The sequence below is a fragment of the Oncorhynchus masou genome, chromosome 1 (assembly GCF_036934945.1).
Source record: "Oncorhynchus masou masou isolate Uvic2021 chromosome 1, UVic_Omas_1.1, whole genome shotgun sequence".
Classification (NCBI taxonomy): domain Eukaryota; kingdom Metazoa; phylum Chordata; class Actinopteri; order Salmoniformes; family Salmonidae; genus Oncorhynchus; species Oncorhynchus masou.
Window position 1 is genome coordinate 18,237,827 of NC_088212.1, and position 25,301 is coordinate 18,263,127.

At 41.7% G+C, this 25,301-nt stretch overlaps 1 protein-coding gene across 1 annotated transcript in view; it reads left to right on the forward strand.

Moving 5' to 3' along the window:
- Positions 1–25,301, forward strand: part of LOC135523445 (disabled homolog 2-interacting protein-like) — a 99,723-nt gene that overhangs the window by 15,805 nt on the left and 58,617 nt on the right. Inside the window, exon 2 of the mRNA XM_064950157.1 lies at positions 13,621–13,724. Within this exon, the coding sequence (XP_064806229.1) occupies positions 13,621–13,724 (104 nt within the window). The remainder of the gene's footprint in view (positions 1–13,620; positions 13,725–25,301) is intronic.

The following is a 25,301-nucleotide window of genomic DNA, read 5'->3' on the forward strand; positions in this document are numbered from 1 at the left end:
TCAGTGAAGAGCACTTTTTGCTAGTCCTGTCTGGTCCAGCAACAGTGGGTTTGTGTCCATAGGCGACGTTGTTGCAGGTGAGGACCTGCCTTACAACAGGCCTACAAGCCCTCAGCCCAGCCTCTCTCAGCCTATTGCAGACAGTCAGCACTGATGGAGGGATTGTGCGTTCCTGGTGTAATTTGGGCAGTTGCTGTTGCCATCCTGTACCTGTCCCGCAGGTGTGATGTGCGTATGTACCGATCCTGTGCAGGTGTTGTTACACCTGGTCTGCCACTGCGAGGATGATCAGCTGTCCGTCCTGTCTCCCCGTAGCTCTGTCTTAGGCATCTCACAGTACGGACCTTGTCATTTATTGCCCTGGCCACATATGCAGTCCCCATGCCTCCTTGCAGCATGCCTAAGGCACGTTTACGCAGATGAGCAGGAACCCTGGGCATCTTTCTTTTGGTGTTTTTCAGAGTCAGTAGAAAGGCCTCTTTAGTGTCCTAAGTTTTCATAACTGTGACCTTAATTGCCTACCATCTTTAAGCTGTTAGTGTCTTAACGACCGTTCAACAGGTGCATGTTCATTAATTGTTCATGGTTCATTGAACAAGCATGGGTAACAGTGTTTAAACCCTTTACAATGAAGATCTGTGAAGTTATTTGGATTTTTACGAATTATCTTTGACAGACAGGGTCCTAAAAAAGGGACGTTTATTTTTTTTTGCTGAGTTTATAATCCTCTTTTGCTCACACTGAGTGTGTGTGTGTGTGTGTGTGTGTGTGTGTGTTAATTATTGTCTCAGATGAATGAAGCCTATTGAAGCCATTCAAATCAAACTGAGCTGATAACGGTCTTTTTGTAGGTTTATCATGTTAAACGGCAGATGCAGAGAACATTAGCAATGACAATGCCGTTATGATTCACATCACAAATCAACTCATTATTTACATTCACAAAATGCATGTTCTTGCATAGATAATTAATCTGTTTTTGTTATGCTGGCACATACATGCTTGTACGGTGGTGCCAATTTTCTCCCCGGTCTCTAAATGTATTCATGTCCAGGCCACTGTGGTCCAGAGATAAAACAGACAGTGTCTTCAACGTCATCCTATAATTCATTGGGATCTGTCAAATGTACACAATAGCTTCTGCCGCTCTCAACACACAGGCGTTTTCTCCTCTGTTCTCTGCATGTGTAATGAAGCAAGCTGATGTCCTGTGTAGTTACCACTGTGCTGAAGACTGCGGCTGTTCAAAGATACTACTGTATGCTGTGTTACAGCTTTTTAATTAATTGAAAACTTGTGTTTTGTCAATGATGGAAAAATACGGAAAGAGATGTTTTATATCGCCTACAGTGGAAGCTGCTGAGGGGAGGACGGCTCATAATAATGGCTGGAATGGAGCAAATGGAATGGCATCAACCCATGTGTTTCATGTATTTGATACCGTTCCACTTATTCCACCCCAGCCATTACCACAAGCCTGTCCTCCCCAATTAAGGTGCCACCAACCTCCTGTGATAGCCTAGTCTCTGGAGGGATGTTTTTGAAGGTTTTCCATGAATGATGTTGTTAGCAAATTGAAAGCAATTTTCTTATAACATCATGAAACACGACCTCATCAGTAGTAGGGAAAGAGATACATGGGCTGTGTTCCGAATCCCTACCCAAAGTGTATACTTGCGCACTCCACTCATGGATTGAATAACATTGGATTGGTGTAAGTAAGCGCAGACTAAGGGAGTGCACACTTCAAAGCCTGGATGAGCCTTTGATAATCCACCCAAGTTCAATAGCACTTCTCCCCTTCTCCAAAGGAGGGCGCTGCATGAAAACATTTGGGGCCATGACTCGAGGCACCACAGAATAGATATACTGAAACATTACCAGCTTAATTTGATTCCTATTACCCACCACTGTCTAATAGATTTTACTGACACAAAAAATATCCCACCTTGTCTAGCGTATTTATTTTGTAGACGTTTGGAAAGTTTACGGACAAATTTTCTGTTTCCATCAGGCCCGTCGTTACATCAGGCCCGTCGTTACATCAGGCCCGTCGTTACATCAGGCCCGTCGTTACATCAGGCCCGTCGTTACATTATTTTATCTGACGTACTTTACTCACATAAAAAGGTTGGATGGAAACCTGTGGGTGAAATAATGCCTTTATGGGGAGGAAGTGGGTCCCAGCGACACACACACACACACACACACACACACACACACACACACACACCCAAAAGGCTTCTCCAAACATATTGCCTCCCTGCCAAAGATGGAGCATATATTTGTTCATCAACACTCTGGGGTCGTTTTGGACAGGACAGGATTACTTGTGTGGATGGGCCCCTGGGAGGAGATCATGGCCAGTATTCACAAAGCATCTCAGAGAAGCAGTGCTTATCTAGGATCAGATTGGATCATAATGAATAGGATTATATGAACTGTGGGGGAACTGATCCTAGATCAGCACTCCTACTGAGATACTTTATGAATATGGGCCCAGGGCATAGCATAATGCAGCAGGGGCAGTAATAGTATCATCAGTCATTGATGATAGTCAGCTCTGTGTGGGGGCAGACAATGTCTAGCCACTCCTGGGCAGAGCATGGTTCAAATTAGAGGTCGACCAGCATGGCCAATTTAATTAGGGACGATTTCAAGTTTTCATAACAATCTGTAACCGTCATTTTTGGACACCGATTATGGCCGATTACATTGCACTCCACGAGGAGACTGCGTGGCAGGCTGACCACCTGTTACGAGTGTGCAGCAAGGAGCCAAAGTAAGGTGCTAGCTAGCATTAACCTAATAAAAAACAATAAATCTTAACATAATCACTAGTTTATCTAGCTTGTCCTATAATCAATGCGGTTCCTGTTAATTTATCATCAAATCACAGCCTACTTTGCCAAACGGGTGATGATTTAACAATAGCATTCGCAAAAAAAGCCCTGTCGTTGCACCAATGTACCTAACCATAAACATCAATCAACATCTTTCTTAATATCGATACACAAGTATATTATTTTAAACCAGCATATTTAGTCAATATTGCCTGCTATCACAAATTTATTTTAACTATTGAAATTTTGTCACTTCTCTTGCATTCTGTGCAAGCAGAGTCAGGGTATATGCAGCAGTTTGGGCCACCTGGCTCATTGCGAACTGTGTGAAGACCATTTCTTCCTATAAAAACTAATTAATTTGCCACAATTTTACATAATTATGACATAACATTGAACATTCTGCAATGTAACATCAATATTTAGACTTAAAGATGCCACCCGTTAGATAAAATGCGGAACGGTTCCATTTCTCACTGAAAGAATAAACGTTATGTTTTTGAAATTCTAGTTTCGGATTTGACCTTATTAATGGAGCCTTAGGCTCATATTGCTGTGTGTTTATTATATTATAATTTAAGTCTATGATTTGATAGAGCAGTCTGACTGAGCTGTGGTAGACAGCAGCAGGCTCGTAAGCATTCATTCAAACAGCACTTTATTGCGTTTGCCAGCAGCTCTTCGCTGTGCTTCGAGCATTGTGCTGTTTATGACTTCAAGCCTATCAACTCCCAAGATTAGGCTGGCAATACTATGGTGCCTATAAGAACATCCAATAGTCAAGGGTATGTGAAATACAAGTGGTATAGAGAGAAATACTCCTATAATTCCTATAATAACGACAACCTTCAATATTCCCAGTTAAGAAGTTTAAGACTCATGTTAAAAGGAGCCACCAGCTTTCATATGTTCTCAGGCTCTGAGCAAGGAACTTAAACGTTAGCTTTTTTACATGGCACATATTGCACTTTTACTTTCTTCTCCAAAATGGTGTTTTTGCATTTTTTTAAACCAAATTGAACATGTTTCATTATTTATTTGAAACTAAATTGATTTTATATATGTATTATATTAAAATAAGTGTTCATTCAGTATTGTTGTAATTGTCATTATTACAAAAAAATAGATATATATATATCTGACTGCACTGCCTCTGTTAATCCTACTGCTTCCTCGAAGGGTGATCCAACTTGAGTTCTTGTTTTTGAACCTAGTCCATGTACAGTTGTGCAGTGAGGGATCCCCACGCGTTAGCATTCCTGTAGTAATGTTGTTATCATGTCTGTTCCACTGGGCTTGATCAAGCAGGTACATCATACTGTAACATACCATAAGATTACACATTTATCTCCATCTGGGAATTCTGATGGGACACATTTATTTTTTATTTTAGCTTTATTTAACTAGGCAAGTCAGTTAAGAACAAATTCTTATTTTCAATGACGGCCTACAGTGGGTTAACTGCCTGTTCAGGGGCAGAACGACAGATTTGTACCTTGTCAGCTTGGGGATTTGAACATGCAACCTTTTGGTTACTAGTCCAACACTCTGACCACTAGGCTACCACTGCCACCCCAACACATGCTTGGGCTGGGACGATACCATTATTGTGATACTCGTTAGTATCATGGCAAGGAAACAAAACAGAAAGTGGATTTAACTTAAAACAGCCCTAATGTTCTAAACAAACATCCTTATGTTGTCATCCAGAGTCGCGTTTATTTATTTTCCAAGCTACAGCACACAATATTTTACATACAGCAGGTTTTCAAAGAACCAAAGAGTTTAGTCCGCTTCATGTTTTCATTTTTGCCCCAAAATTGTGCTACTGGTGTCGACACAGCCCTAACGCATTCCCCAGCCTCTTAGCATGATTTGTGAAAGACACATAGTCATTTTAGTAGTTTGGGACAGATTGGGCCTGCGGGCCGTATGTTTGACATCCCCGAACTAGTATAAGTAGGGTTTTGTTTTTCCTAGTATGTTCAGGTTGCCAGGACAAACTCCCGGCCGTGCGACTGGCTGTAGTTTCCAGGGTGACATGTGAGGGGCTCAGAGGGGTGTGTGACAGGCTGTTTTTCCAAGGGTGACATGTGAGGGGTACGTGACTGGGAGTGTAACAGTAGCAGCACTGTTGCTGGGCTGACGGCACGTGCTCCCCGGTCAAGGCTTTGGGGGTGTAGGGTCACATGCTGTCAACATCTAAAAAAATAACATTGCATCATAATATAGCCTATCACCAGGGTTGTACCTCTATACTGCTCTTCAATGACGAACTCTCAGCAGTGGTATCTCTAAAAAATAATATATTTTTTAAATTATTATTTATTTTTGGTGTTGTGAGTTGACACCGTCACGCTGCCGGAGAGGTCACAAGCATGACCCCTGACCTGCCCCCTCAGAAGTAGAACTCAACCCCTCACAGGAATTGACCCCCTCCCCAAGATTGTTTATCCTGACATGTAGGTGCAGTGCTGTTCTCTAGTCGAGCACATGACATCAGAAACTGCTCAGCTCAGTACAACAGTGATGACTGAATAGTCACAATAGTCTGAATAGGTTTCTGGCAGACTGTTAGTATATCGGAGGTTGAAATGTCGGGCACAATGAGGAAAGGTTTGGGGAGGAAGTCCTAATACTACAGACTACTGGGTCAGACCCGTCTGCACAGACAGCACATCCAGGAGTAGGACCAGAGCTGCAAACAGGGATAACCAACTACTGTTTTATCCTCTGGGACAGTCCTCCACCAAAACATTAATCCCTCAGGATTGTTATTTGTCACTTCACTGAGTTTTGTCTAACCTAAATATCCCAGGAGAAAGTGTGATGTATAGTAGTGAGCAAGTTGGCAACACAGTAAACAAGGTCTGTCCCTGACAAAAAAAAGGAATATTGTTGACCTAGGGAGAGAAAAAAACAACAACATTTTAACGTGTTTTTTTAATTTTATTTTTATAAAATAAACTATATGTATTGAGCTTGTCTGATGCTTCAAGCACACTGTTTGATGAAATAAGAAACGTATGACTCCAGAGGGAGCCAGAGATCAAGATAACCAGAAGAAAAAAGCCGTAAACTGACCTGACCATCCTCCTTTCGCTCCTGCTGGCTTTGCAGATTCTGCTGTTACTCTCCTGAAGTTGCCAGTAATAGGCTACAATGAGTCGGCAACCTTTTTCATGTGGAATGACCATTTATCTTAGTATTTCTACCAATCTGCGTGCCAGTTATGGTTTTCATATGCACATTTTCATGAAACAGTTTCATATAATTTATAATAACGTCTTCGTATCTCAATCATTGTCATGTGGTTATTTACATTTTCTATCCAAATAAAAATTATACAAACCCAAAAATGTACTTCTATTGCCATTGTCAACTATGTAAAAATAGCCTACATAAAGACAACAAATAAAAACCATTGCATCCTGCAGGTAGAATATATCCTATAAATCACATTGGCTACAGCATAGCGACAAACTATCTGCGACAAACTTGAAATATTTGTATCAACTTGGGTCCGCAGAGATTCCTGTGCCAGTGAGCTCGGGACAGTCACGGCTGTAGGCTATTTGTGCAAGGGATAAGAGCTCATCAGGTAGGCCAATTTTATTACGTTTCCACTGGATCAGAGCATGACATTTTTCCCTTTCATGCTGAGTGATTATCGAAAGGGAGAGAGATGGAAATATTAGTAAAATACATTGACAAACTATTGTCATTCTCAATGGATCTAAAAACAGACTTTGTTTGCTTGCTGTTTTAGGTTAAGAAAACATTACTTTGAGAAGCTCCACAGCTCATTAGTGGTGGTGCGTTAAGCCAATCATAAATACTATCAGATCCCCAGATGGGCACATTCATATGCCTACATTTACATGCAGGCCAAGTCGCCTATAGGCTTACTTCTATGCGTAATCAGGTGCATATCCTTACTCAACATTGACAGGAGCACTCCAAGCAAGAAACACTGACTAAATTGACAACTTGTCAATGGAATTAAATAAATAAACTTGTTTCTCACAAGCATAGGTTGTGTGTTCTGCAAACAACATGTTCACTCTGACAATAAGAACGGTAAAATACTGGAATAATAATATATTCAAATCAAACTTTAGTCTAGGTAATTGAGGTAATATGTACATGTGGGTAGAGTTAAAATGACTATACATAAATAATAAACCAGAGAGTAGCAGCAGCGTAACAGAGGGGTGTGGGTAGACCTTTGATTAGCTGTTCAGGAGTCTTATGGCCTGGGGGAAGAAGCTATTAAGCCTTTTGGACCTAGACTTGGCACTCTGCTACCGCTTGCCGTGCGGTAGCCTGAGAGAACAGTCTATGACTAGGGCCTTCCTCTGACACCTCCTGGTATAGAGGTCCTGGATGGAAGAAGCTTGGCCCCAGTGAGGTACTGAATGCATTAACAGAAATTAACGTAACCAAACAAACATTGTAGATTTGAAATTATAGGAATTAACGATAAATGTACTACTGGTGATGTATGTATTGGGGAATTGATAGACACTAACAATGAAGAAGAAAAAGAAAGAGAAACGCACACCTATAAAGACGAGGTGCTGGCTAGCGGAGTAGAAACTTGAAAATAAAAATAAAAGAGAGCCACACACTCTTGGAGCTCAGATGCAAAAATGTAATACCAACGTTTCGACAGCCAAGCTGTCTTCATCAGGGTATAATCACAAACACTGCGGGATGACTCGTTTATATAGTGTCAAAGGACACAGGTGTCTGTAATCATGGCCAGGAGTGGCTTAATATCATTGGTTAATAATCAAATATTAAAATGTCATACAAAGAACAGCATACAAACAAATGGATAGCATACGATCATAGATTAATTTGACTATACAAGTTTACACACAATTACAATGGCAAAGTCACAATAATCACAAGAATGGCTTCAGATCAAAGTCTACGTTGAGACCGAAGGGCGCAAGGGTCTTTAAATTAAAGATCCAGGCAGCCTCTCGTTTTAACAATAAATTATCAAGGTCACCCCCTCTCCTAGGGAGGGTGACATGTTCGATGCCAATATAACGCAGAGACGAAATCGAGTGGCCTGCCTCCAAGAAGTGGGCCGCAACTGGATAAGTCAAGTTTTTACACCTAATGGCGCTACGGTGCTCTGAGATACGTACTTTTAATTCGCGCTTTGTTTTACCTACATCATTTTTACCACAAGGACAAGTTATAAGATAAATAACTGCCTTCGTGGAGCACGTAATAACACCTTTTATTGGGATCGATTTCCCTGTTTGTGGGTGTTTGAAGGATCTACATTTATAAGTGCCATTGCATTGAGCACAGCCATTACATTTGTAATTTCCATCCAGTAGGGGCGCAAATAGACGTTGCTCAGGAATATCTTGGGGTGGTAAATCAGAGTTTACCAATTGATCTCTGAGATTTCTGCCCCGCGAGAATATGACCAAGGGAAGGTCAAAAAACACATTACCAAGACTATCATCGGATTTTAGGATGTGCCAATGTTTGTGAACAATTCCCTTAATTTGTTCAGAGCACTTTGAATAACGGGTAGTTAGAACGCAAGAATGCATCTTTTTGCGAGATTTACCTTGAAAAAGGTCATGTCTCGTTTTGTTTTGAATTTTCTCAATGGCAATATTAATCTGATCATTCTTGTAGCCCCTCTCCTTGAACTTTCTTTGCGTCTCAGCCATATTTCTGTCGAAATCGGACTGTTTTTTGCAAATTCTTTTGATTCGACAGAATTGGCTGTAGGGCAAACTGTTTTTCAAGGGAAGTGGGTGACAACTATCAGCCCTCAGCAAACTGTTACGATCAGTAGGTTTCTGTAAAGATCAGTGTATAAAACATTATCTTCACACAAGATCAGAAGATCAAGAAAACTGATTAGACGTGTATCAAACTGCATAGTAAATCTCAGATGCTCAGAACAGGAGTTAAGAAAAGCATGGAACGCCTGGAGCTGTTTAGCATCACCCCTCCATAGCACAAAAATATCATCAATATACCGTTTCCAAATAATGATGTGAGGCAAGAAAACATTTTTGAGAGGATTGACTTGACTTATCCAGTTGCGGCCCACTTCTTGGAGGCAGGCCACTCGATTTCGTCTCTGCGTTATATTGGCATCGAACATGTCACCCTCCCTAGGAGAGGGGGTGACCTTGATAATTTATTGTTAAAACGAGAGGCTGCCTGGATCTTTAATTTAAAGACCCATGCGCCCTTCGGTCTCAACGTAGACTTTGATCTGAAGCCATTCTTGTGATTATTGTGACTTTGCCATTGTAATTGTGTGTAAACTTGTATAGTCAAATTAATCTATGATCGTATGCTATCCATTTGTTTGTATGCTGTTCTTTGTATGACATTTTAATATTTGATTATTAACCAATGATATTAAGCCACTCCTGGCCATGATTACAGACACCTGTGTCCTTTGACACTATATAAACGAGTCATCCCGCAGTGTTTGTGATTATACCCTGATGAAGACAGCTTGGCTGTCGAAACGTTGGTATTACATTTTTGCATCTGAGCTCCAAGAGTGTGCGGCTCTCTTTTATTTTTATTTTCAAGACACTAACAATGAAACACAAACAATTCACACAATAAAGTTATGAAACAAATTGATGGGAGAAAGGGCATTCTGGAGAGAGATGTGCATCTTAAAACCACATCCCCTTCTTCTTGGACTGCCATCCAGCGGCTTGCGCAATGGATTAGTCTCGGCCCCATATATATTTCCTACTGCTCGACAAAAGATTATTGTTTGACCAACAGCCTATCAACCAAACAATCGACCAGTCGACTAATTGGGGTCAGCCCTACAGTAAACAGCCCTGGTAATGTTTGTCTGAAGTTGTCTGATGATCTGTGCCTTTCGGCTTGGGCTCTGGACTGAATTAAAGGCTCATTTGTCATGTAGGAATTTACACACAGGTATAGGTTGGGCTATGGGGAAAGGGGACCCCTCTTTCCTAACCTAATAATGCTTACCCCTGGCTTTTACTTTGAATTAGTGGAAGGAAAACACATTTTTCCAAGTTGGAGATGAAAAACCACAAGCTTCCTGCGTTGTTTCCTGCCTTGTTTACGATCTGTACCTAGAGTTGCTCTTCAAAGTCGTCTTTGAACTACTCAGAATTCCTTTGTATTCATATAAACATTTTGGATAATGGACTTTTTGTGCTTTGGAGAGAAAAGATCATCTTTTTCGCATCACAGTGCTATTGTGTGACACTCGCACTGAAACTGAGACCTTTGGGACATAACTGCATTGTTTGGATTATCCAATGCCCAAAATGTCTGAAGACGGAGCACATTTTTGATTGTTAGTGTTAAAGGGATACTTTGGGATTTTGGCAATGAGGCCCTTTATCTACTTCCCCAGAGTCGGATGAACACTTTAAGATACTGTATCAAACAAGAAATCAGACAAAAGATTGATGCAATGGTGTGCGGCGGTAGGCAGTTAACTGTTTGTAATATAACAGCTCTCCATTGAAGACTTCTCTTTGATCCAGGTTGGTTCTTCACACTGCCTTGGGGATGCACTCCCGCTGGCCTATACACCATGGACTGACTGCACTAAAAGACCGATAAACACCCTCTGCTCTGTCAGTAGAACATTTTATTTTACAGAGGCTGTACAGTAATTTATGTAGGCATATAAACTCAGAAAAAAAAGAAACATCTCTTTTTCAGGACCCTGTCTTTCAAATATAATTAGTAAAATTCAGATAATTTCACCGATCTTCATTGTAAAGGGTTTAAACACTGGTTCCCATGCTTGTTCTATGAACCATAAACATTTACATTACATTTAACATTTAAGTCATTTAGCAGACGCTCTTATCCAGAGCGACTTACAAATTGGTGAATTCACCTTCTGACATCCAGTGGAACAGCAGCCACTTTACAATAGTGCATCTAAATCATTTAAGGGGGGGGGGTGAGAAGGATTACTTTATCCTATCCTAGGTATTCCTTGAAGAGGAATTAATGAACATGCACCTGTGGAACGGTCGTTAAGACACTAACAGCTTACAGACGGTAGGCAATTAAGGTCACAGTTATGAAAACTTAGCACACTAAAGAGGCCTTTCTACTGACTGAAAAACACCAAAAGAAAGATGTCCAGGGTACCTGCGCATCTGCATGAACGTGCCTGTAGGCATGCTGCAAGGAGTCATGAGGACTGCAGATGTGAGACGTCTCAGACAGCGCTACAGGGAGACAGGATGGACAGCCGATCGTCCTCGCAGTGGCAGACCACGTGTAACAACACCTGCACAGGATCGGTACATCTGAACATCACACCTGCGGGACAGGTACAGGAATGCAACAGCAACTGACCGAGTTACACCAGGAATGCACAATCCCTCCATCAGTGCTCAGACAGTCAGTTTTTTGTCTCACCAGGGGTGAGGGTTTTGTCTCACCAGGGGTGAGGGTTTTGTCTCACCAGGGGTGAGGGTTTTGTCTCACCAGGGGTGATGGTCAAATTCGCGTTTCTCGTCGAAGGAATGAGCATTACACCGAGGCCTGTACTATGGAGCGGGATGGATTTGCAGGCGGAGAGTCCGTCATGGTCTGGGGCGGTGTGTCACAGCATCATAGGACTGAGTTTGCTGTCGTTGCAGGCAATCTCAATGCTGTGCATTACAGGGAAGACATTCTCCTCACTCATGTGGTGCCCTTCCTGCAGGCTCATCCTGACATAACTCTCCAGCATGACAATGGCACCAGCCATACTGCTCGTTCTGTGCATGAATTCCTGCAAGACAGGAATGTCAGTGTTCTGCCATGACCAGTGAAGAGCCCGGATCTCAATCTGTGACCTGTTGGATCGGAGGGTGAGGGCTAGGGCCATTCCACCAAGGCACCTTCAAGTTCCCCGACATTTCTGGGGGGGGAAGACATCTCACAGGGTGTCAAATCGGAGGGCCTGTTGTCCGGACCTCTGGCAGTCTCTATGGGTGTGCCACAGGTTTCAGTTCTCGGGCCGACCCTTTTCTCTGTATACATTAATGATGTCGCTCTTGCTGCTGGTGATTATCTGATCCACTTCTACGCAGACGACACCATTCTGTATACCTCTGGCCCTTCATTGGACACTGTGTTAACAAACCTCCAGACGAACTTCAATGCCCTACAACACTCCTTCCGTGGCCTCCAACTGCTCTTAAATGCAAGTAAAACTAAATGCATGCTCTTCAACCAATCGCTGCCAGCACCTGCCCGCCCGCCCGTCACTACGCTGGACGGTTCTAACTTAGAATATGTGGACAACTACAAATACCTAGGTGTCTGGTTAGACTGTAAACTCTCCTTCCAGACTCACATTAAGCGTCTCCAATCCAAAATTAAATCTAGAATTGGCTTCCTATTTGGCAACAAAGCATCCTTCACTCATGCGGCCAAACACCCTCGTAAAACTGACTATCCTACTGATTCTTGACTTCGACGATGTAATTTACAAAATAGCCTCCAATACTCTACTCAGCAAATTGGATACAGTCTATCACCGTGCCATCCGTTTTGTCACCAAAGCCCCATATACTACCCACCACTGCGACCTGTATGCTCTCCAGCCAACGAGAACATACAGGTCGCCAAACCCACTGGCTCCAGGTCATCTGTAAGTCTTTGCAAGGTAAAGCTCCACCTTATCTCAGCTCACTAGTCACCATAGCAGCACCCACCGGTAGCACACGCTCCAGAATAAGGAAAACATGACTTGGGGCTTTGGCACAAAGTTAGTCTGCAAATGTTAATGAGGGAAGTCCCTGTTTACATGTACAAGTATTAGTATTTAAAGAATAGAACTGACAGAAATGGTTAGCCTAGTCTTGGGTAACAATACTTAACACGTATTTCAGGTACCTCCAATTCATTCAGAATTTAAAGAATTCGAAATAATGTGATTTATTTATTTGAACCAACATTTTAGGCTTGAAGAAATGTCAGATAGTCAAGGCAGACTTATGACGATGCCTTCGGAAAGCTAGCCAGCGGAGTATGCAACCAGAGGATATGCCTGGAGACAGCCAAATGCAGTGTAAACTGTCTCCAGACCTCTACGCATCACTTTCTCATTTTGACAGCGTTCTCTTCCTGTTTGTGTGAAGTGATCTTGTCGTGTTGATGTGCTTTCATATTATCTCTTGGCTTTTCTGTGGTTGATGAGCTATGGTAGCTAGCTTAGCAAAACCCATTATTAGCCGAAATTGTTCTAAAAGCCAGAAGTGAAGTATTACACACTATCAGAATATTCTCATGTAATTGAATGCAGTGATTGACTCTTTTCTCCTTCCTCCGTGAGAAGGTTTGAGGCGATAAATGAGGGAGCTCAGAGGTGTGCCTTCTTGTTCGAGCCTTATCTTTCCCACAGAGGCAGAATTAAGAGTGAAGCGTATCTCTCGGTGTATCAACTTAGAACAGATTCCGACACAGAGAGAACAAGCATGGATTTCGTAGTCTGTCAGGGATGGCGGTTTTCCATGCGAACTCTGCTTCTACCTTTCTCTCATTACCTGTTTGTTTATGTAGAATGTAATGTGTAGCGCATCTCAAACACATCATTTAGGTGAAGCCAGAGCCAAGTGGTTGTCTACCCTTTTCATTTTAAGATTGTTCCTCCTTTCTGAAGATCATATGAACATTGTTCGGGATTATGATAGCACCGCAAACATCTACCTTTTGGAATTTGATTGAATTGTGCCGCAATGACTTACATGCTAATTCCTCTCCCCCTCCCCAGAGCTCCCTCCTGAGAGGGTGGGTCGCAGGCGTAGCATGCCGGGCAGCGCTCTGGATAAAAGCCCCTCCATGGACCCGGCCACCTCTACCCCATTCAAAGTCACGGTGAGCATTCAACAGTACACCTACTCTACTGCTCCCTCTCTCTAGTCCCCCCTCCCATCTCGAGCTCTCTTCCCATCCCCCCTCTCAAATTCAAATTGTTTTATTGCAATGAAATACAATTGTACATGGATGATAGTTGCACTGTATTACTTGTAAATTACTGTATATACAATGTAACTCTTCAGGGAATTAATGGTCATGGGATGTCCCTCAGACTATGGCAACCATATGCATATCTGGCCGTAATATTTGTGGTTCTCCCTCACCCAGAATAATTGCTGCATTATGTCATTAGTAAATGCACAGAATTTGGGAATTGATTGAGATATTTTCTAGAAAAAAATCTTCTCTTATTTAGGAATATTTTGCACAGTAAATCAAAAAGTGTCTCTACCTCCCCTGTCGTGCAGTGACCACATAGACACTCCTCTTTGAGTAGCCATGTGTTTTTGTCTGTCCCTTTTTCTATAGCCAATTTGTGGTCACTGAGCCTGTATTTGGTCAGGATCCGTCTCTGTTTTGTATCTCTGAGAGTAGAGATATTCTGCCAATTTGTATGTTCTTTTGAGGGCCAAATTTAGTTTATTCAGTGTTTTTGTTTCATTTTCCCAATTTGTCAAATAGGTTTTCATTTATGTAACAATTTGATTGATTTCCTTGTGTGTTTAAATTATAGGGTTATAGGGTTTTTTAACAGCTGACATAGGGGACTCTTTTCAGGGTTCAGCTCTTGGGTTTCCAGTGCTTTGATTTGTAAGGCTGTTAATTTCAAAATGTTAGTGTCCTTTTCTTTATATTTACAATTAAAGAGAATCATCCAAGTTCCACTCTGCATGGATTATTTGGAACTCTCTTTTGGATATTTAGGATAATTCTGCAGAATTCTGTGTGTCGATTTTCTATTGGGTTTTTACCAATGCCTATAATCGTAATTACAGATTGGACCCCAAACCTTGCTTCCATATACTGGAATTGGTCAAAATACACTACTGAATATTTTGCCCCAGATTTGGATAGGAATATTTATTTTAGAGAATTGTAATTTTATGGACTAAAATACTTCACAGGGTTTTTCTTTTAGTGCATTCACTGCCAGACCAAATCCACCACAGGCACTGATTTTTTTTGTCCCTTTTAGTTGTACCTGGGACTAAATTTGAATGAGTGTCTGCTGCTCTGATTCCTGGCCTTTTTCTGGAAAATCAGAACTTTGGTTTTCTGAAAGTTATTGTTGATTGCCCCACTGATGCTGTATTCTCAAAGAATGTTAAGTTGTTCCTGTAGACCTTGCTCTGTTAATGACAGTAGGACAATGTCACCTGTGTAGAGCAGGAATCTGACCTCATCCTTGAGGGTGAGTCCAGGGGCTGCAGATCGGTCCAACAACACTGCTAGTTCATTGATGTAGACGTTGAACAGGGTTGCTGCACCCTTGTCTCAACCCTCACCCTTGAGCAAATTTATTTTATTTTATTGTTCAGTTTAATGCTACATGTGTTTCAGTAAATACATTTTATGATGTATACTTTACCCCCAATGCTGCTTTGGAGGGTTTTGTAATATAATCCATAATTCCATATGGAATCAAAAGCATTCTTAAAATCAACAAATGTGCAAATATTTTTCCTCTGCATTTCTGATGTACTTGTTGGTTTATTAGTGTGTAATGTTTGTATGTGGTCTGTTCTGAGTTTGGGTAGAAATACTTTTTTTGTTGTTGCTGTGAGCAAGGTCTGTATTCAGAATACAGCAGAACAGTTTCCCTATGTTACTTGTGACACATATTCCCCTATAGTTATTAGGGTCTAATTTGTCACATTTTTATGTATGGGGGTTATGAGTCCCTGGTTCCAAATATCAGGGAAGCAGCCACACTTCAAAACCAGGTTGAATAATTTTAATAAGGTTTCCTGCAACTCAGGAGTAATGTGTTTAAGCATTTAATTCCTGATGCTGCCTTTCCAGGTTTTGTATTTGGGGTTTAAAGTAATGTCTTCTGATGGTATTATTCCATAGACTTTCAAAGTTATCTATTTATCCTTTTTTAAATTTAGATCATTCCATTTCTCCCAGAACAGGTTTCCATCAATGAAGTCTATTTTAGAGTGTTTTCAAAATGCTTCCGTTTCTTCCATCTTAGGTTTTGTTTGTATTCTTTCAATGTATCAAATCAAAACAATTTAATTTGTCACATACATCTGAATACAACAGGTGTAGACCTTACTGTAAAATGCTTACTTACAAGCCCTTAACCAACAATGCAGTTTTAAGAAAATAAGAGTTAAGCAAATATTTTCAAAATAAGCTAAAGTAACAATAAAATAACAATATGGCTATGTACAGGGGGTACCAGTACCAAATTAATGTGCGGGGATACAGGTTAGTGGAGGTAATTGAGGTAATATGTACATGTTGGTAGGGCTGGTCTGAATGCCGGGTTTGATGATATAACAGTATTGCTGCACATACCGGTTTTGGTTTTTACTTCTATAACGGTATTTGAATGTTTGGTTCGTTAAATGTGATAAGCTATGTATAAAGTCAATTTGTATAGTTTACTTCACTTCTTGAGTCATCTATATCCGTTCTCACTCCATTCCGTTTTCCACACAGACCTAGCCCTGTCCCCTGAATTTGTTGTTCCTCTACCACGAGTCACTTGCGTTCAGTTTCTGCATGGTCAATGCAGCAGATTAAACAATGTTGATGAAAATGAATGCTGTTATCACTTTACTTCTTAATATACATCCTCTAGACTTCTACAATTATGCTTAGTTTGTGTTTCTTACATCTGCAAACAGCTAGTTTGTCTTTTCTTAGTAAGTTGGGCCTAAATCTTGTTAGCTGCTATTGCTAATCGCTAGCTAGCTAATAAATGTACTGAGTCAGAGCAAACAACTAGCTATACAGCCTGATAATACTAGTGATGGTGTACACCTGCATGTTTGTTGTGCAACAGTAACTTCTAAATCAGAGGACAACACAAAGCAAGAATGTTAGCTACATGAAGTAGCTAAAAGAGAAGCAAAGATTATAGGGTCCCCTAGGAAACACTTGTCAACACTTTGGTTCCTACCCTGTCACAATAACTCCTCCCTGGCATTTTCATTTGTTGTCATGTCAAACACTGTATTCAAAGTGCCCACTATTATATTCTAACTATAGAATTTTAATGGTCATTCTATATCCATGATTCCAACAGTTCATCTAAAGTGTTTTGCTCTAAATCACAAGTCAAATCGCAGTTGCAACATTTTGTCAAAATGTAAGTCTAGATTGTTTGCCCATATCATGCCGCTGCCCGAGACAGTGTGGAAATTATCTCAAATGAGTGCAAGAAATTTAGAAATGGATGAAAATGCTGACTTTTTTGGTGGGGTTGAATTGAACGGTATAAAATAATCCAAATAGAGAAAGACCCATAGAAATCACTATAAATATATGTTTTGCCACCAATGTTCACTCAACTTTTTCCAGCACCGAGCAAATTTCAGGTCATCTGAGCGCAAATTTAAATGTTGTGAAAATTCTGTGCAACTTCCAGCATGCGTTTACTTTGAACACTGAGGCTGCCCTCTGCCTATTGGCTACTTAGCTTATTCAAGCCTGTCTCAAATTACAACATTGCCCCTTTCTAAGACAAAAAACAAGCTCTTTACCAGACTCTTTTCAAAGACGTCTAGAAATATACACGTTTTGTACTCTTTTCGGAAGCAATCACTCCCCTATTGCTGACTACAAAAGATCTATAACTGGGCTAATAACTCACTAACTAGCAAAGGATATGAACAAAATGTGCACACATGGCTACATGCAGCTCTTGCTTTGATCTTAAAACAAGTGCATCTACTCACAAAAGCTCATGCTGTAAACACAGTCCAGTTCAATGTAAATGGCACAGATCCATATATGACAATGGTCTATTTGCATATAGGCCTACTGCAGCTCTAATGGTTTATGCCACGCTGCTCTGTGTAGAGTACGGGCGTGTCAATGCAATTGACAATAGATGCAATACAACAAAATCGCTTGCATAGTTTTTGTTTCGGTATCTTACATTGAAAATGACTAATATTGTGTTGATTCGATCACAATTGCCACAGTAAAGGGAAACGTTGATAGTGTTAACATGGAAAACTCTAGAACAGGGGTCACCAACCTTTTTTGAGTCAAGATCACTGAGTTTATTTTATTTTTATTTAACCAGGCAAGTCAGTTAAGAACAAATTCTTATTTTCAATGATGGCCTAGGAACAGTGGTTTATTACTGCCTGGTCAGGGGCAGAACGACAGATTTGTACCTTGTCAGCCTGGGGGTTTGAACTTGCAACCTTCTGGTTACAAGTCCAATGCTCTAACCACTAGGCTACACTGCCACCCTGAGTCAAAATGCAAGCTGAGATTTACTGCTCAGATGTTGAAAAAAAGAGTAAAAGTAAGCCTTCCATTTCCATTGATAATTTTTGTGTGATTTTGTTGTCAGCACATTCAACTATGTAAAGAAAAAAGTATTTTTTTGAGCAGTGTATATCTTTGAGAATATCCAACGGGCTTTTATATAATGTTAGCTTGCTGGCTCGCTCGCTAAAGTTACGTGTATGATCTGTGTAGCAATATTATTAGAATCAGAAATCCATTTGCATTCTTAGTTATAGCCTAATGGTAGCTAGGTAACATTGAACCTGGTTGGTTAGCTTTAGCTACCTCGAGATTCATACTACAGCTATGACAATATTTTTATTGGTGGGTAGAAGTATGAGTTGGGACTATGCCGGTTCATTGTTTAAATGGCTAGCTACATGTCTAAACAAAGCACTTCCCCAGATGATTACATGACCCATCAAGTTAGACATGTATGTCTGGGGGTGATTAGAGCCATCTATTGTATTTCAAGAACATGTGCACATGTCTAGACAATAGTGACGCATCCATTTACCTACAGTGGTTCCTCCTTTAAAAATTGTGCGCTTACACCGAAAGACGTAGAGGTAAATTGTGGTTTAGTACGGTAATCAGCATCACCACTTCATTGTTCCGGACCAGCACAAGGGGGAATTAGAGCACCGATTATGCTTTTGGGTCCTACTGTGTCTCTAACTGACAATGAATGGTCTACATAAACCTAAATAGAAACTGATAATTGTGCACGACTTAAGTATTACTTACTAAAACTGTAACACTAAGATTTGTATTATTTTATTTTGTTATTATTTTGCTCTTTCTGTAGTTGTGTAGGCCACTCCCGACCGGTCATGTTGTACAGCGCCTGAGTGGCGCAACGGTCTAAGACACTGCATAGTAGTGCAAGTTGTCTTGCTACAGATGCTGGTTCAATACCTCTACTGGCCTCAACTGGGAGACCCATGAGATGACTGTAGGTTTAAGGTTTCTCTCCCTCTAAAAACAGACATAAATAATTCTAAATAATGTTTGTATATTTAGTTATGGATCCATAACGAATGACAATGGGAATAAGTATTGGACAAAGTTGTAAACAAATTGTTGCTTACTGGAAAATGCTCTTTCAAACACACACGGTCACGTTGTACAGGGCTAAATTTTGGCTCAACGGTTTGACTCCCTCTAAAAACAGAAACAAATATTATTTAGGCCTTTATTCAGATTACAATTGCTCACTTGTTTTTTTTTAATGAAATAACCTTATTGTTATATATTATCAAGTTGATGGCACAGTCATATAGCCGGCACCAACATAAAGCTGAGTAACTCATTCATGGCTTTGGATCAAAATAAATAAGTACCAACATTCTTTATGATCGTCTTTAATAAAGAAATGTTTTGGTTATCCTGATCTGGACACCATGTACAGTTTTATTATAGTCCATTATGGGCTATTAGCAGGACAATATACCTTTACCAACCCCTCTCTGTATTTTGATACTTTGTGGATGGGGGCTCCCGCAGTGCAAAATGCATTGCTACAGATGCAGGTTTGATACCTGTGCCGGACAACAACGGGAGACCCATGAGGCAGCTTTTGGTTTTAATTTAGAATCCTCCAATCCTTTATATGTAATTATTGGCGGAGAGTCATGTCATATCTTTCGATATACTGTAGGCATGAGTCTCACTAGTGATGAGTCTCACTAGTGATGAGTAATGTGCTGTTTAAAGAGGTCTTATTTATTTAGAGCATATTGAAGTTAGAAGCAATAGGATTTGAAGCAATAGCCTACAACTATTTTAGCACCGTTTCACACTGCTCTGAGACAGGCATGGGGATTGGTCTTAATAAATCAATGAGATTTTTATTTTCACTGAATCTCTTTTTGGGTATTGGTTAGTCTAGAATTAGAAAATGAGGGTGTAGAAATGTTATGCTCTTAGTGTAACTTTTATTTAACAAGGCAAGTCAGTTAGGAACAAATTCTTATTTACAAGGACAGCCTACTCCTTCCTCCCCGTCGAGAAATTTAACCCCGGTCTTCCTCTTGCCCGCACGACACGTGGATTCTTTAGCTAAATAGCCAGTAATGGAGCCTACTCCCAACCGTCACGTAGTACAGCGCCATATTTTCTGTTCCATCCTCACGGAAACCCAGGGCGTTTTTCATTTTTCTTATACTATATATATATATATATGTTCTTACAAAAAAGGTTTTAAATTCTCTAGTACAGCCACTATTGAAGGCTATCAAACTCTTCTCAAAGATGCCCTCTGGTGGTAAAACTAGCACTAACAAGCATTAGTGGTACCAGTGGTTGGCACTTAAATTATGTGCCATAGAATTCTGCGGCACCATGCATTCTGTGCCGCAGTATGCTGAAACTTTTTAAAGGACAAACCATAGTACATATTGTTTGACACTCCGGTTCACACTGACCGTGGCGTGTGCAGAAAGTAGCAAATAATTTTTTCCAACTGATCTGTCTGCTTATTTCAAGGCATCAATGTTGTTGAGAAAGGAAAACTTTTGTAGTTCTTGATGGCTAACGTTATATATTTAAAAAACGGCGCATGCTACATTGCAGACCAATCCAAACTCATCTACTGGCATGTCAGGCCCATTCATTCTCTCAGCCAATCATTGCTAGTAGGAAGGTTCTTGTCTTTTTTGTAGTTAAATCAACTAGGCTCGTAATTTAACAATTTTATTAGTATTTACGGATGGAATACACTTGTTATTACGGCACATGAAAGTTCACATGTTCGATAAAAAACTTGTGCTTACGTTCAAATGCCTCTCCTGTGAAGTGCGACATACGCCTAGTTTCCTGAAACGAGTCACATTTGTCCAAGTATGTATGACAAGGTTTCCAGCTTGGCTTGATAGAGCCCTTGTAGTGCACTGTCAGTGTTGGGACACCAGAATTTAGCTGTCTTAGGAATAGTAACATATCTTCCAGATAATTTCCCCTTTGCCAATATAATTCATCCATCCACCTGACAGGTGTCATATCAAAAAGCTGATTAACAGCATGATCGCTGAAAAGAGCTTCTGGACATCAGAACACGATTACTCACTTCGAACTGGACAAAGATTTTTTTTCTCTAATGAGTCCGACGTGAAGGATATACTGCTTTGTTGAGACAAGGCCCAAATCTCTGGCATCCACGTGAAGAAAATATGGAGGATAAAGGGGAGGAGGGCGGGCTGCCTTGTATGAATTTGCAGATGAGTAGGTAAACCACCACTACCCTCTGCGCAATCATTGGAAAAGAAACTGGCTATCTACGATTTAAGACTATCCTACCAGCGGGACATTAAAAACTGGAATATCTTATGTTTCACCGAGACGTGGCTAAATGACGACACGGATAAAATAGAGCTGGCTTGTTTCTCCGTGCTTCGGCAGGACAGAGCAGCTACGTCTGGTAAGACAAGAGGAGGGGGTGTGTGTCTATTTGTCAATAACTGCTGGTGCGCGATATCTAATATTAAAGAAGTTTCAAGGTATTGCGTACCTGAGGTAGAATACCTCATGATAAGCTGTAGACCACACTATCTACCAAGAGAGTTCTCATCTATATTATTCGTAGATATCTTATACAGGACTCAACGAGCTATATATGGCCATCAGCAAACAAGAAAATGCTCATCCAGAATTGGCACTCCTAGTGGCCCGGGACTTTAATGCAGGCAAACTTAAATCTGTTTCCCATCATTTCTACCAGCTTGTCACATATTCAACCAGAGGGGGGGGGGGACTCTAGACCACCTTTACTCCACACACACAGAGATGCATACAAAGCTCTCTCTTTTGCCCTCCATTTGGAAAATCTGAACATAATTCTCTCCTCCTGATCCCTGGTTCCAAGCAAAAACTAAAGTAAGTAGTACCAGTGACTTGCTCAATAAGGAAGTGGTAAGATGACTTGGATGCTACGCTACAGGACTGTTTTGCCAGCACAGACTGGAATATGTTCTGGGATTCATCCAATGGCATTGAGGAGTATACCAACTCAGTCACCAGCTTCATGAATAAGTGCATCGACGACGACAACGCCCCCACAGTGACCGTACGTGCACATCCCAACCAGAAGCCATGGATTACAGGCAACATCCGCACAGCTAAAGGCTTGAGCTCCTGCTTTCAAGGAGCGAGACACGAATCCGAACACTTGTAAGAAATCCCGCTATGCCTTCAGACGAACCATCAAACAGGCAAAGCGTCAATACAGGACTAAGATTGTCCAAGTATTACTACACCGGCTCTGACGCTCGTCGGACGTCCAAATCAAATCAAATTTTATTTGTCACATACACATGGTTAGCAGATGTTAATGCGAGTGGAGCGAAATGCTTGTGCTTCTAGTTCCGACAATGCAGTAATAACCAACAAGTAATCCAACTAACAATTCCAAAACTACTGTCTTACACACAAGTGTATAAGGGGATAAATAATATGTACATAAAGATATATGAATGAGTGATGGTACAGAGCAGCATAGGCAAGGTACAGTAGATGGTACCGAGTACAGTATATACATATGAGATGAGTATGTAAAAAAAGTAGCGTAGTTAAAGTGGCTAGTGAGACATGTATTACATAAAGATGCGGTAGATGATATAGAGTACAGTATATACGTATACATATGAGATGAATAATGTAGGGTATGTAAACATTATATTAGGTAGCATTGTTTAAAGTGGCTAGTGATATATTTTACATCATTTCCCATCAATTCCCATTTATTAAAGTGGCTGGAGTTGAGTCAGTGTGTTGGCAGCAGCCACTCAATGTTAGTGGTTGCTGTTTAACAGTCTGATGGCCTTGAGATAGAAGCTGTTTTTCAGTCTCTCAGTCTCCGGCTTTGATGCACCTGTACTGACCTCGCCTTCTGGATGATAGCGGGGTGAACAGGCAGTGGCTCCGGTGGTTGTTGTCCTTGATGATCTTTATGGCCTTCCTGTAACATCGGGTGGTGTAGGTGACCTGGAGGGCAGGTAGTTTGCCCCCGGTGATGCGTTGTGCAGACCTCACTACCCTCTGGAGAGCCTTACGGTTGTGGGCGGAGCAGTTGCCGTACCAGGCGGTGATACAGCCCGCCAGGATGCTCTCGATTTTGCATCTGTAGAAGTTTGTGAGTGCTTTTGGTGACAAGCCAAATTTTTTCAGCCTCCTGAGGTTGAAGAGGCGCTGCTGCGCCTTCTTCACGATGCTGTCTGTGTGGGTGGACCAATTCAGTTTGTCTGTGATGTGTATGCCGAGGAACTTAAAACTTACTACCCTCTCCACTACTGTTCCATCGATGTGGATAGGGGGGTGTTCCCTCTGCTGTTTCCTGAAGTCCACAATCATCTCCTTAGTTTTGTTGACGTTGAGTGTGAGGTTATTTTCCTGACACCACACTCCGAGGGCCCTCACCTCCTCCCTGTAGGCCGTCTCGTCGTTGTTGGTAATCAAGCCTACCACTGTTGTGTCGTCCGCAAACTTGATGATTGAGTTGGAGGCGTGCGTGGCCACGCAGTCGTGGGTGAACAGGGAGTACAGGAGAGGACTCAGAACGCCCCCTTGTGGGGCCCCAGTGTTGAGGATCAGCGGGGTGGAGATGTTGTTGCCTACCCTCACCACCTGGGGGCGGCCCGTCAGGAAGTCCAGTACCCAGTTGCACAGAGCGGGGTCGAGACCCAAGGTCTCGAGCTTGATGACGAGCTTGGAGGGTACTATGGTGTTAAATGCCGAGCTGTAGTCGATGAACAGCATTCTCACATAGGTATTCCTCTTGTCCAGATGGGTTAGGGCAGTGTGCAGTGTGGTTGAGATTGCATCGTCTGTGGACCTATTTGGGCGGTTAGCAAATTGGAGTGGGTCTAGGGTGTCAGGTAGGGTGGAGGTGATATGGTCCTTGACTAGTCTCTCAAAGTACTTCATGATGACGGAAGTGAGTGCTACGGGGCGGTAGTCGTTTAGCTCAGTTACCTTAGCTTTCTTGGGAACAGGAACAATGGTGGCCCTCTTGAAGCATGTGGGAACAGCAGACTGGGATAGGGATTGATTGAATATGTCCGTAAACACACCAGCCAGCTGGTCTGCGCATGCTTTGAGGGCGCGGCTGGGGATGCCGTCTGGGCCTGCAGCCTTGCGAGGGTTAACACGTTTAAATGTTTTACTCACCTCGGCTGCAGTGAAGGAGAGTCCGCATGTTTTCGTTGCAGGCCGTGTCAGTGGCACTGTATTGTCCTCAAAGCGGGCAGAAAAGTTATTTCGTCTGCCTGGGAGCAAGACATCCTGGTCCGTGACGGGGCTGGTTTTCTTTTTCTAATCCGCGATTGACTGTAGACCCTGCCACATACCTCTTGTGTCTGAGCCGTTGAATTGAGATTCTACTTTGTCTCTATACTGACGCTTAGCTTGTTTGATTGCCTTGCGGAGGGAATAGCTGCACTGTTTGTATTCGGTCATGTTTCCGGTCACCTTGCCCTGATTAAAAGCAGTGGTTCGCGCTTTCAGTTTCACGCGAATGCTGCCATAAATCCACGGTTTCTGGTTTGGGAATGTTTTAATCGTTGCTATGGGAACGACATCTTCAACGCACGTTCTAATGAACTCGCACACCGAATCAGCGCATTCGTCAATGTTGTTGTCTGACGCAATACGAAACATATCCCAGTCCACGTGATGGAAGCAGTCTTGGAGTGTGGAATCAGATTGGTCGGACAAGCGTTGGACAGACCTCAGCGTGGGAGCTTCTTCTTTAGGTTCTGTCTGTAGGCAGGGATCAACCAAATGGAGTCGTGGTCAGCTTTTCCGAAAGGAGGGCGGGGCAGGGCCTTATAAGCGTTGTGGAAGTTAGAATAGCAATGATCCAAGGTTTGCGCAATCGATATGCTGATACAATTTAGGGAGTCTTGTTTTCAGATTAGCCTTGTTAAAATCCCCAGCTACAATGAATACAGCCTCAGGATGTATGGATTCCAGTTTGCAAAGAGTCAATTAAAGTTTGTTCAGAGCCATCAATGTGTCTGCTTGGGGGGAATATATACGGCTGTGATTTTAATCGAAGAGAATTCCCTTGGTAGATAATGCGGTCGACACTTGATTGTGAGGAATTCTAAATCAGGTGAACAGAAGGATTTGAGTTCCTGTATGTTTTTGTGATCACACCACGTC